The following is a 13,399-nucleotide window of genomic DNA, read 5'->3' as shown; positions in this document are numbered from 1 at the left end:
TTAAGTAAAATGCTGCAACAATGCTGGTGTTGCATGGTTTCTCACATTGGTGCATGTAGAGAAGCCTTTCTTTTAATATCCTAACATGAGGAGTTGTTCTCATAAGACACATTTAATAAGGTCTCGTGATTTCATTTCGTATGCAGTTTACATAACTTCCCCCCTTGCTGTCTGACATCACCCTGTGCTTGTGTGAGTTGAGTAAAGCAACCACAAGAATGTAGTTTCCCATGCAGGAAACACAGCAGCAGAGACAGAGGGCCCATTCTTACACAAAGTGGGCAGGGTGCAGTGACGCTGTAACCAAAACACACGCTCACTAGTAGGAGGAGAATGGGAAACAAGGGTAAAGAGGGAAACAGGAACAGAAAGTGAAGACTTGTCAAGATGTCTGGGTGAGGGGGACCAGAACAGAGAAGAAGCCAGATGCCAAAACAGAAACAACTGAAGTCTGAGCAGCTGTCGGGATTAGACAGCAGGGCGAGCTGACCTGCCACTTCACACGTGCCCGCGGGGTAAGGTGCCGCTTTCAAAGAGATCTTGAGTGCCAATTTGAGATACTTTGAAACTGTTCTGAGTGGTTTATATAAGCTGTTTTCTTGTGGGACTTGTGGTTCAACTTTTTTGGTGAAGACTCCTATTAAAAGAGTGTTGTTCTGTATTAGAGATTAGATCTGACAGGATGTTTGACAAGTTACAAGGATAAGATGATACGTTTCTTCCTTTCTCCTGCCTTTGAGTGCCCCGAAGTATCACTATAATGTACTCCTCTAGTTATCTAGTTAAAATATAACATTTATTTATTTATTCAAATTCTAGTTTATAAAATAGTTGTAATCTCTGCATTTACTGCTTCAATCTCTTTCAGAGTAACTTTCTGTCGCTCTGTTCAATGGAGGGTTTTTTGGTCTTTCCCTGATGTTGGTTTTAGTGTCTCTTCCTCCTCTTCTTGTCCTCAACTTTGCTCATTTCACTCAGTCAGGATCGAGTTGACACAAGTCTGAACTGTAATGGGCTTGTGCACTTGCTCTTGATCACTCCAGAGAAATGCACTCCTCCAGACTGTCAGCAGGCCTGTAGCTACTCAAGCAAAACAGCTACACTTAGTGATCTGACCTAGTTTGTGTTTTTAGCAACAACAACAACAAAAAAACTCAAGTATGTCCTAATAGTTTATTGGAGGCTGATTCAATTTAAGCTAAACATGTCCTCCATGCTCTATATTAATACAGATTGATGAAGGCTGTGTTCTGACTGTGTGCTCGGGGCGAGTCATTAAAGATTCCTGCTTTGCCTTCTGTCACAACTTTGTCTTTTAGGTCGCACATGTTCCTTAAAAAGCAGCAAGGGCTAAGTGAGTGCAATCATAACATTTTTCTCAGCCCCTTCCTGGCTTTGTGTGCCCCAGTGTGGCCTTTTCCTGTATATGAATGGCTCCTTCTGAGCACAATGTCATGAGAAAGTGAAGCACCCAAACTTAGAATGGCATTTCAGTGATAATATGAACAAGGTAAACATTTAAAGAATGTGGCCTCATTTAAAATATAGTAAAATTAAGCATGGCTGTATTTTCTTTTTTCAATTATTTATTTTGTTCTGCACCTTTCCTAAACCACAAACTAACTTCAGCTCAGACGTATGCCATCAGTATTCACAGTGTGAACACCCTCTATTACAAACTGCAAATGTCCTGCTGAGAAAGCGATCTTGGAAGAACAATACTGACAATCACAGTGTTTACCTTGAGAAAATTCACATTTTAAAACTACCTGAGCAGGAAAATATTCTATTTAATATAGCTTGTAACTATTTCATACCTTTCTATTGGAGCACATACAGAAAACAATTCGACATGTTAGACATAACCCACAATGATCATTCATACTGGCAAGAGACTATAATTATCATACCTCTTGATGACTTATCCATTCCATTCAATGACTTTAGCACTGATGCATTATTAGTCATCTCTTTTATATAGCTATCACACCTCTGGTACCGGCTTTTGTTTCTCTCCTACGGACTTATTGTTCAGTGACTGTGGCTCGTCTTGTTGACTGTGTTTTCATTATGTGAGGGAGATCAGAGTTTACACAAAGGTGCTCAACATGAACTCAACATGATGTAACATCGGAGGAAAAGACCAACAATAACATGGAAGTGACTCTGGAGCTCTCAACAATGTTCATATTCCTCAGTATAGTTCACAGTTGACTTGCAATGCTTTTTGGCTGAAAATCTGCGTACATTTGACTAATGCATGCTTCAATCTAATGCTGTTGGGACCAGAAGGATTTCTGTACATCAAATAAGATCATTGTCCACACTTATCTGATGTTTTTGCTTTCGGCTAGAAAGCTGCACTTTGAGTGCAAACCCTTGTCACCGATTACATACTGTGAGCGTTTGTATGTAGTTTTACAACCAAAGTAAAACCCAAAATAAGCAAAAATAAAGTCACAGGCAGTCAGAATACACACCAAAATCATAATTCAGCAATCCGTTGATGTAGACAAAGGAAATGGAGGAGCTTCTTATTTGTATGTGTTTTTATCTTATTAGCCAATTAAAAGTAGCAGTTTGAAGTATTGCATCATTTTCTGTTTGTGTCAAACAAAATATATTTATTTCCGAGTGCAGTAGGCCTATAATGAATGAAACTGTGCTGTTTACAGTTTAGTACGTACTGTATGTTGAATGGGACACTTTATTTTATTTCAGCCTGATAAGAAAAACAAAACTATAACCAAACAGACGAATAGTAACAAGCACAGTTTAAAATGTGGTCATTTATTTTAGGTCTGAGAGACTGCTCTTTCTCATCTCTAACTCTGAGGTCTCAGATGACACTTATCTTGAGCGCTCAGTTTCCTGTTGAGCACACGAGCGGGAGGGAAGTTAGCAGGCTCTCTGCGGGTAAACCAATTTCACACATGACACGCAACGCACCAAGAGAGCCACGTCAAATCTATTCGCTCTCCACTTGCAGGTGCATCTTACTCTCTCTGCTAGCCAAATGTGAGATGAGAATCTCTTCTCTCTCTTGCATCGAGAATACAGAGAGGCTCTGACGCCGTGAGCTAAAGGGAATCTAGAGGACGTACTTTACTCAATTGGTATTTGAAATCATTGGAGAAAACTATAGTGGTTTAACACCGTTTAAATAAAGACGTTGCCTCAAGGCTTTAGACTTAATCAAATAGTCTCAAAGAAAAAAGGAACAATATTACTTTTACCTCTTTTATTTCTTCTTTTGCAGACCTACTTCCCCAATTGAAGCACCTCACCTCGTTTTTTCTCCTCCAGTAGAGCTGTTAGGAGATTTTATCTGAGGCCAGAGGAAAGCGTTACAATCAGACATTTATGAAAACTTAAGTCAGACTCCATATATTTCCTCCATTGGGAGCAATTAGCTGCGTATATTCAGATGAATCTCCTGGAGCAGGTCTCTCTCTAGCCTACGTCTCTTTGTTTTCCCTGACACTTTCTGTCTCAGCGGGACTCTTCGAAAGATTGGTTACCTTTATCTCTGTCTTGCCTTCCCTCAGACACAATCTCCCTCTCCTCTTCTTCTTTGCACCGGTCTTCCTCAGCAGGAGTCGTAGAGATTTGTCCTGAATCCTGAATGAGTCCTCTGCAGTATTAATGAGGGGAAAAGCTGAAAATCTGAAGCTGACATTGACAAGCGGCAAAAAGATGGATTGGAAGGCCGAGTTTGGGAAAAGGGAAGAAGAGCTGTCTGCTGAAAAGCAAATGTATTTACTTTCTCTTTCTTTTGTTCCACAGACACACCCAAAAGCATCGCTACAATACTTAACTGAAAAGAGCAAGAGGACGAGAGAGGCCTCTGGAAGACAAAGAGAAAGAAAACATTTTGTGGAATGCCAAGCAGGATAAACAAACTTGGCTGGAGTGCAGATTTTGCCTTTTTTCTCCTGCATCAAGATTGTCACAACTGGGCTATTTCAAAGAAAACCTTCTGATAAACAAGTGAGCTTTTGGTCTTCTGGATTTGTTTAAAGAATGCTCAGGGCACTTCAAGGAAGTAGACATACATGAAGTCACCCTGCATGCTTCCAGTGTTTCCATTTAACATAAACAACCCAAGCCTGAGTGCAAGCCTCATCAGATAGTGCTGTAAACTCTTTAGAAGCAGGAGCACATAAAAGTTCAATTTCAAGTCACCAACAATATCAGACCTGACAGACGTCGGAGTAACTTTGAAGCTGAAACCATACCGTATAAAAAAACAACTTTCAACTTAAATGAACACCATTTTGTGATTATCTGAGTCTCTCCAGCTGGCTAATACGCACATTAACTGACTTGCAAACTTCACAACCCTCTAAAAGGATTTATTAAAACGTTACAACTGCCAGACAAACTTAATTAAAAGGAGCCACGACTCCGTATCCGAGCGCCATGGATGGGGGAACAGACAGCGTCCGGGATTTTTTCCACCAACTTTGGAGCATTGCTACAGAGAAGCACAGCCAGGGGGCGTACAACACGGTGTGCCTGGTGGTGCTGCTGACTCTGCCCCTCATCGTCCTCCTCACCACTTTGGTCGTGTGCTGCCACTGCTGCTGCTGTCGCCATGCCAACTGCTGCTGTTGCAAGGACGCCATGGCAACCGCAAGGTCAGAAACGAAGAAGAGAAAGAACTCGAGTGAGGACTTGTGGATCTCCGTCAAGGGGGGGGCGATGACGCCTGACAGGGTCGCCCTGGCCATGGAGTAGGAAACCGTTTTTTTATTTCAGTGCAGGGGAGCTGATGGAGCGTCTTGAAAAGAAACCCAGCATGGGCTCAAAGGACATTGTTTAAAGAGGCCCTATTATGCTCTTTGGGGTTTTCCCTTTCCTGTAATGTGTTACAGGAACCCAAAAGATCTTCCAGAGGGAGTTTCTCTCCCACACACTTCCTCCGGCCTAAAACGCCTCCATTGGACTCCTTTGTTTACTTTCGTAACATAGTGACATCACTGTGTAACACTCACACTTCTATTGGCTAGCGCTCCAACACATTGTACTTTTGTACTTGATAGGCCAAGGGGCAGGACATCTCTACGCTGTTGACCAATCACAACAGAGCAGGCTAGCTAACCAATCAGAGCAGAGTGGGCTCTGGTTTCAGACAGAGGGTGGAAAGAGGTGCTGCAGAAAAATGAGAAAAATGAAGTGCGTTTTGAACTTTAAAGCATGGAAACATGTCACAGTGGAGGCACAAAATAAATTATGAAACCTGAAAATGAACTTAATAGGGCCACTTTAAACTTTTGGGAAGACCCTTACATTGTAATGGGTACAGATTTAGTTGAAATTTGTAAACACTGTACAGATTCCTGTCATGTTGTATTCATATGATGTTGTGAGTGGAGTATGTTTACAACATTTGTATGAGCTTTTAAGTTTGTGGTACATAATGGAAGAAATAGGCAGAGGCACATACATACATTTGTGTGTGTGTGTGTGTGTGTGTGTGTGTGTGTGTGTGTGTGTGTGTGTGTGTGTGTGTGTGTGTGTGTGTGTGTGTGTGTGTGTGTGTGTGTGTGTGTGTGTGTGTGTGTGTGTGTGTGTGTGTGTGTGTGTGTGTGTGTGTGTGTGTGTGCAGTTCAGAGAGGGGGAGAGTGTGTGTGTGTCAGAGAGAAGTACAGTGTTATTGAGAGCACTTTGTTTTTAGAGCTCCCATGTGAAATTCATTGAGTCTGTATTGAAGGGAGCAAGCCAATTTAAAGTCTGCCCAGCGTTCATGTAATACTCCCTTCTCTTCACATTCATACTGCAATCCAGACTCATGAAACGCTCTCACTTTCTAAAAGGTTTGTCACCAACGGCCAGAAAGTTAAACTCAAAGGATGCAGAAGGAAATATCAAACTTCCCTTATTTAGATGTATTTTGTGCTCTTATTTTTGTTTTTCTAAATATGATACAGTGTACTCAGTACACACATATATATACTGTACTGTATGCCATCGAGATACACTTCTCTTAGTTTTGGTTTTTGAGACTGTCGCAGTATTCAGGTCCACTGAGCATCAAAGGCACAATTCACAATCCAAATGTCAGTAAAACAAATATTCTAAATGCATGAGTTTGTCTTCTTCATTGTGTGTCAATGTGATCCTGATTTATCAAATGTATATCCTTTGTAATCCCTATATAAAATAAGGTTGTTATTGAGCTTTTCATTCAAGCTTTTATCATCACAAACAAATGGTATGGCTTACACATTATGTATTTTGCTAGGTTTTTGCCGAAAACATATCACTGAGGAAAATGCAATAACATTTAGAAATGTTGTCATTGTTTTAATTTATTTGACTTAAATGTGTTTCCTGAGCTATTATGAATGTAATTCTTAGAAGTTTGATAAGTACGGTCCAAAGTTTGTCCACATCATTAATATATGTACAGCATACTGCATTTAAAACATTAATTTGAATAACACACAATTCAAATTGTTATCCAAGTAATAATCATAAAATAAGCATAGAGTTATGTTGATAAAAATAAATGAGGTTAAAAAGGTTATTTGCTGTAAATTATTACGAGACGAAAAACGTAGAAATAATCAAATGATTTTGGCTGATGGATTGTACCTGAAGGCCCATACTTTTTTCAAGTATACGATATCTCAGAGCCCAATGAAGCAGAGGCGTCTCAGCAGTATCTTCGTGTTCAGGCATTATCGTACACTGGCACTAACTTGATCTTCCTGCTCAAGTGCTGCTGGGAAAACAGGCACCAAGTCATGTCATTACTGCTCAGACAGCTCCACTCCCATGTGGCAGCTGGGGTTTGTCTCTTCTGATTCATGTTCAGAGAGAGACTGTTCTTGTTCAGCTTAATTTGAAAGCCTGCCCTGCTAAATAAAAGCCTCTGTAGCAATGCATAATCACTAACAAATGCTCTCGCCCACACTGAGGACTGCCAACAGATTACATCATCCACAAGTTTAGTTTACCAAGTTTCATCAGTTGTTGCAGACTGTCACAAGCCTTGTCAGAGTCAATACAATAGGTAAGATAATCATTCAATTTAATCTTATTCAAAGTGTTGGGTGACACTTTGCATGCTTTCTTGCTGAGAGTAAGGTGCTGTTTACACGGGAACGAAACGGGTTGTATCCGCTACTTTTCTCCTTCGTATAGCCCGTTCGTTCACACGAGGCCGTAAAGGAACCGCGGAAACGGACCCCTAAAACGATAATGGGTCCCAAGGCGGATAGATCTGCTGACGCAACGCTCTGGGGGGCACACGGCTCAGTGTGTTCGTCCTATACGATAATTTTCCTGATAACGATGAAGCCATAGCCCCGCCTCTCCCCACCTCTGCTGCTCACTGCTGTAGCATGGTCAGTAGCTACTGCTACTGCTACTGACCATGCTACAGATGTTAGTGCAAAATCTACAGCTCCTCTACCACAACCATCAGCAACAAGTGGACATGGAGAACTACATGAACTACATGTTGCTAAATCCACCGCGGAGAATAAACAGAAGGGCAGCCAGGCAACCATGGAAACCATGCTCGGGGTCTTCTTCGCTGCTTTTGGTGTATTTGGTGGCGGAAGTAGCGCCACTTACAGGCCCAGCATATGCACTACAGCGTATCCAGCAGGTCGAGCGGTCTCGTGTGAAGGGATACGTTTATTGAGCCATATCCGTGTGAACGGAATATTTTTTTTATATCGAATTCGGTTCGTTTGTGTTTCGTTTGCATTTGCGTTCCCGTGTAAATGGGGCATACGATTAAATGTCTTAAAGGTAAACATGTTGCTGGTTAACTTAGTACTTGAAACAAGGGGAAACTAGCAAGCCTTGCCTAAAGCTAAATATCAATTAATAGTTTAAACAGTTTTAAAGGGATTGCGTGCAAGAATATAATGGTTTTCTGTTTCTTTATAAAACGATCAATTTGTAATTCCTTACTTCTCAGTCACCTCCCCGCTGCAATACATTACAAGTTGACCATGATTTACTGATAGTCATTATTTGTTTTCCAATCCATCATACAGTATTGGGGGTGTTTTTACCGCCATGTGCTATGAATGTCTGCTGAGGTGTTGGTTGCATTAATGAGATCACTTTGTTTCCTGTTAACATGTTCACAACATCCAGGCGTTTCTCTTAACACCTTTTAGGCCGTATTCTTGATAATATGCCACGCTCTGCTCGACTTCTCTCACTTTCAACAGATCATATTGTATTTTTTAGAGGAAGTATGTAAATCAGCTGCCGGAGTCAAAAGGTAGAGAAAATTAAATGTATGTTTTTCCCTCTGTCAGTTTGCTGTGACCAGAGGAACCCGTAAAGGGAGGATTTGTCATCTGTTTGAACAACAAACCTGCCGTCCTCGATTGTTTTAGGCTGGATATGATAGCACATCCTTTTTGATCTAATCTTATTATGCATGACATCGTATATTTAGGACATCTTTTCTGTTGTTTTACCGTTTGAAAAATGCTGAGGTGATTATTTTAGTTTTTTCAAATGAGATGCCTCGTTGGGCTTTGCGTGAATAATTTATCCTGACATATAGAGATACAATGATAAAGACAGCACAATGTGGAAGATGACAAGGAGGAAAATAAAGTATTTTTTTGTAGCTTTTAGTGTGATTTCATCCTTCTGTTTCTGATGTAAACTGAAGTTAACGGAGCCTTTGAGTTGTGACAAAAAGTCATGATCTTTGTGTGTGATCATGGACAAGCTTTTTTTTTAAAGACAAAGCCGCTAAGGCTCAGCTGCTAAAGACAATATGCTCACAACATTTAAATATATCTACAGCAAACGCATTTATTTTGAGCATACAGGAACAATGCTCCTGCTCATTTTTGCAGACTTTTAACACACTGTTCTGAGACCACAGGACCCAGAACTTGACTGACTGTGAAATGTGAAAGAAAGAAACTACAAAGAGTCACATGTGTTTGTGGTAGATCCACATACAGCATGACATCTGCCTACAAATATTCTTATTACACTCACATCGACTTTAACTGCAGCGAGTTTAAAAGATAAGTAGATAAAAGCGGTAGGGGAAGGTTGCTTATGGTATAAACGGTGTAAATAAACAAGGCTGAGAGCGATGCAATTCATACGCACTTCTGCCTCCAGTGATGTTCATGAACATGTTATTTTCATTATTGCATTGATGGCCGTCTTTGATGCAAGTAATCAGTTCCGCCTGAGGAGCGATTTATCTTTGACAATATTAATGCTCTGACATGCACTTTGGGAAATATGTTCTGCGGAACGTTATTCTTAACTAGCGTGTGATATTTTGGGTTTGTCAGTTCCAGCATACAGTAGCTTAAATCTCAGTGTAAACAGAAAAAAAGACATGTTTATTTAATTCATAAAGGCCTGAGGTGTGAAAATGATCTCTCACATCTTGTCATCTATGTACCGTGACATGAGGAGGTGTATCCAACTCCATGACGAATTGGTTTTCTTATCACTGATGTGCTTAACAAAGATGTGATCAATTGTAAACAACGATCAATGAGTTGACAGGATTTTTAACACGTTCAGTTGAGTGTTTCTCAATTGCTGAGAGCTCACCCCGTCATGCTTCATCTGACAACGACTTCTATCTATTGGCACATTTTGGACCTATCATGAGAAGCACATGAAAACAGTCGCATTCAGGTCACACGGGACGTTGAATTAAATGTAAACCAAGCTGTTGCTCTAGAAATGTTTGCTGAGTGGTGAGAGCACAGGTGCCTCTGATACCAAAACAACAATGAACAAAATACCAAACATTTCACTGTGTTGGATGCAGGCATCTCAAAGGTGTGCAGGCATCTCAAAGGTGCGCAGGGATGAAAAGAGTACTATTGTAAAGTAGAAGTAGGTCTTCTGTTGTACTAAAGAAAGTGTGTGTGATAGTACTGTCAAACTAAAGAACATTTAAGCTACATACTAAATTGTATTAAATGTCAGAGTCCGTGGAGTAGCATCACCCCACAGAGCCCTGAGGTTAAAAAAAACTACAAATTCCTTTTTTAAAGAAAGCACTGCAGCCTCTGCAAACAACTGATTATCAAATATAAACCTATAAAGTGCCTTCCTCTGTAGAGACTCACTGTACCTAACCAGAAACAAGGACATAAGTAAGACAAATTGACAAACAAACAAGAAATCAAACACTTATTACACAATAAATAAGATAACCTGAAGCTTATTTTATAAGAAACAGAAGAAAATAAACACCAATGCAGCCAACATAGGGATGCATGATAAAGTTATAGAGGATATAGCCCACAATCAGACAGAAGGGAGCAGCTGCGTAGCACCTATGTTGCTAGGCAACGCAACAGTTTTATTTTTGTACTCGCCTGTCTGTCACTCTGCGAGTCTTGAGCGCTGCAATGTCGTCACCAGTCTGCTCCGTGCTCAACTTTTCTGCTTGTTCACTCTCAAAGCCTGATGTAAGCAGTTCACTCTGCCTCTGTCCCACTGCGCTACTCCATGAAATTCAAAACGTTTTCAATTGAATGAGGCTCTGCAGGTTAAATATACAGGCTGTGCCCCCCAGGAGTCATTGTCAAGGACAGTCACAAGGCCCCAGACACCTCAGTGACGAAGAAGTTCATTGGTGAATGCAGAAGTCACGCTGTAGGATAACCAAACAGGACATTATGCTTCAATCAATCCAGACAGGGTCACACAAATCTGCTTTAAGAAGCCTTTTTAAATAATGCTCAACTTTAATATAGCACCACTCCTGCTACTAAAGCATATTTTTGATTCATCTTTTATAATTCCTTATCGCATAAAGCTAAGTATCGCATCTCAATAGGGAGAACATATTGATAGAAGGGCTACTGTTTTAGCATATGTTTTCAGAAAGGTGTTTAGTGAACTCACACCTTGTCTATATAATGTGTCCAATAATAATGAAATTGGGGTGAGTCATTTGCAGAGTAATATTCTGACAAAGAGAAGTTAATCCAGAGTGTATTCTCTCCTCTTTTGTCTGGTCTGTACTTCCCTCTTTTCCATGAACAGCTCACACGCCTCCTCTTCATACAAACACTCCCTTGTTACAACACTATATAGTTCACGGAAAAAGCACATCACGCTGAACACCAGGCGTAAGTGTAATGTGTTCAAGCTTATACTGTACAGTATGTAGCAACACAGGGGAGACAGACAGACAGATAGAGAGAGAAATACCCTCCTCTCTCTGTTTATGCTGGCAACAAGCAAACCACTTGCTTTGCAGAGCAGTGGCAGAAACCAATCTCCTTAAAGTCATTTGCAATCACTGTGGCTGAAAAGGCCTTTCGCATCAATGAGCATTTCTGAGACATTCATTTCAAAGTTGAAATGACAAGCTATGCTGGAAATATTTGCTGCCAACATTTTTTGCAGGAACCTTCTCACACTCATTTGTTCCGATAAATAGACACTCAAAAACATTTTCGGTTCACTTTTTCTTTGGCCTTTGAGGAAGGAATGGCATTACTCAAGGTGGTGCTTTGTTTGTTTCCATTCGATCTCTATCTTTTTTTGTGTTTAAGTGGTATGTTTTGCTATTTATATCCTTTCCAAAGACTTTTAGTAGCCGTGTAAAATGGGTTCCAGCTCAGACAGCCGGTAAACTGCTGCTGTCTACAGATTATGAGATACAGAATTGGGAAACTGTTGTGAGACCAGACGGCAAACAGTCATCAGTCCCTGAAAGTATATTGCTCAATTCAGTATGATGAAAATGTTGCACTGCGGGAACTTTGCAGTCATAGATAGAGGAACTACAGAGTCAGCACTGAACACTTTTGTTTCAAACATTTATCCAAGTGTCACACAAATGTAATTTGTAATGTATTTAATAATGTGATTTTAAACTCAGGAAACTCCATCTGCTAATGAAGATTGGGATTTGTTGAAAACCAAAACAAAAGTTGATGTGTTTAATTAGTAATGCAACTTAGCTTTGTGACCACACGTCTGATGTATATCATGAACTGACAGTCCAATACTTTAGTGCTGAATCACAATTCATTTGTTGAACCACTGACTTTTCTTCTAGCACCACCAGCAGGTTGGCATTTTGGTTTGAGAGTGAGATGTCTTCAGAACTGTTGGATGGATCACCTTTAAATGTGGAACAAATTTCCTCACATAACTTCAATTACTTATGTGATCACTATCACTCAAAATGTCATTAAGATCATATAGAAATATTTGAGGATTCAACTTCAGCTGATGATAACTCACCAACTGAAGATGATCAACAGTGTTAACATTACCTGCAAAGAATCAGCATGTTTTCATTGGGATTAAATCCATGGATTTGTTCAAATATCTCTTTGAAAGGTTTAATAATCGTTGTAATTGTTCTCCCGACCTTACTGGCCGTGAAGAGAGCCCTCCTTAAAGCAGTTTATTGTAAGGGATGGAGGACAAAGTGATGTATGTAATGCAGCTAACTACAGCTGCATTAAAACTGCATGAGGACAAGATGTGATTATATCCTTTAACAGAGCTAAAAGCTGCATTTTAAAACATTCTTAGTCTTCTGTTATCTCAAGATGCATCAATTATTTGATACAGAAATGAAGCACTACAGTTGTAGTTCAAATTAATAAGACCTTACTGATATTCCCATTTCAAATGTTCAACTTTTACCTCTGCGGAAAGATAAATGCCTAGTATTTTGTCCAAGCTTTATCCATAAGGGTCTAGAAAAATGACAATCTTCATGTAAAAAAACCTATTAATTTATTGAATTATTGTGTGAATGCATGGCACAAATATAAATGTGCATCTGTAATGTTGGTGTGATTGAAATTAGTAAAACAAAATGGACATATACAGGTTTGTAAATGATTTAGAATTGGTCCTAATTTCTGACCTTGAAACTCACGATTGAAGATCTGTTCAAATAAAATCTTATGAGCCGTGAAGGTTTAAAGATAAGACATTAAGTGAGAGTTACATTTATGGAGGAGCGGGGTACTTTTAGATTAAATCTGTCAAATCATCAGAAAAGTTGATTTGTGCGCTCCATCCAAAAAATGCAATTATACATGAAGTCAAAGTCAAAGTAGTATTAATAACCTTTGTCAGCTTTCCAGAGTTTGTTCATTAAGTCCCTCAGGACGATGCAAACACACTTCATCCATATGAACGTTTGATGTCGGCACATTGCATTGATTGATATGCGCTGTCGGTATCAGATGAATATAAAGCAGGAGCAGTATGGTCACTCAGCCTCCATTGTTATTCTTGGCTCTGTACACACTGATGGGATGTGACAGTGTTTGCAGGGCAGTGACAGCTGAATGTGACACAGCCAGCCAACTTCGTCAATAAACTCAGGGCACTAACTCGCTAACTGTTCACAGCTGATCTTAAAACAAACCACACAAGGCATTTTCACAGC

General features: G+C 40.0%; 1 protein-coding gene across 1 annotated transcript; it reads left to right on the top strand.

The window, feature by feature from the left end:
• The first annotated feature begins 237 nt into the window (after positions 1 to 237).
• LOC117558325 (uncharacterized protein KIAA0040) lies at positions 238 to 6,181 on the top strand. Its single transcript, XM_034234427.1, has 2 exons — positions 238 to 515; positions 3,787 to 6,181. The coding sequence occupies exon 2, from the start codon at positions 4,423 to 4,425 to the stop codon at positions 4,738 to 4,740; it is 318 nt and encodes a 105-aa protein (XP_034090318.1). The 5' UTR covers positions 238 to 515; positions 3,787 to 4,422; the 3' UTR covers positions 4,741 to 6,181.
• Positions 6,182 to 13,399: the final 7,218 nt, after the last annotated feature.

The sequence above is a fragment of the Gymnodraco acuticeps genome, unplaced genomic scaffold (assembly GCF_902827175.1).
Source record: "Gymnodraco acuticeps unplaced genomic scaffold, fGymAcu1.1, whole genome shotgun sequence".
In the NCBI taxonomy this organism is placed as follows: domain Eukaryota; kingdom Metazoa; phylum Chordata; class Actinopteri; order Perciformes; family Bathydraconidae; genus Gymnodraco; species Gymnodraco acuticeps.
This window is presented reverse-complemented; position numbering and strand designations above follow the sequence as displayed.

What these genes read in the sequence shown, in the direction of transcription:
- LOC117558325 (XM_034234427.1), top strand. Translation starts at nt 4,423, where the DNA reads ATGGATGGGGGAACAGACAGCGTCCGGGATTTTTTCCACCAACTTTGG.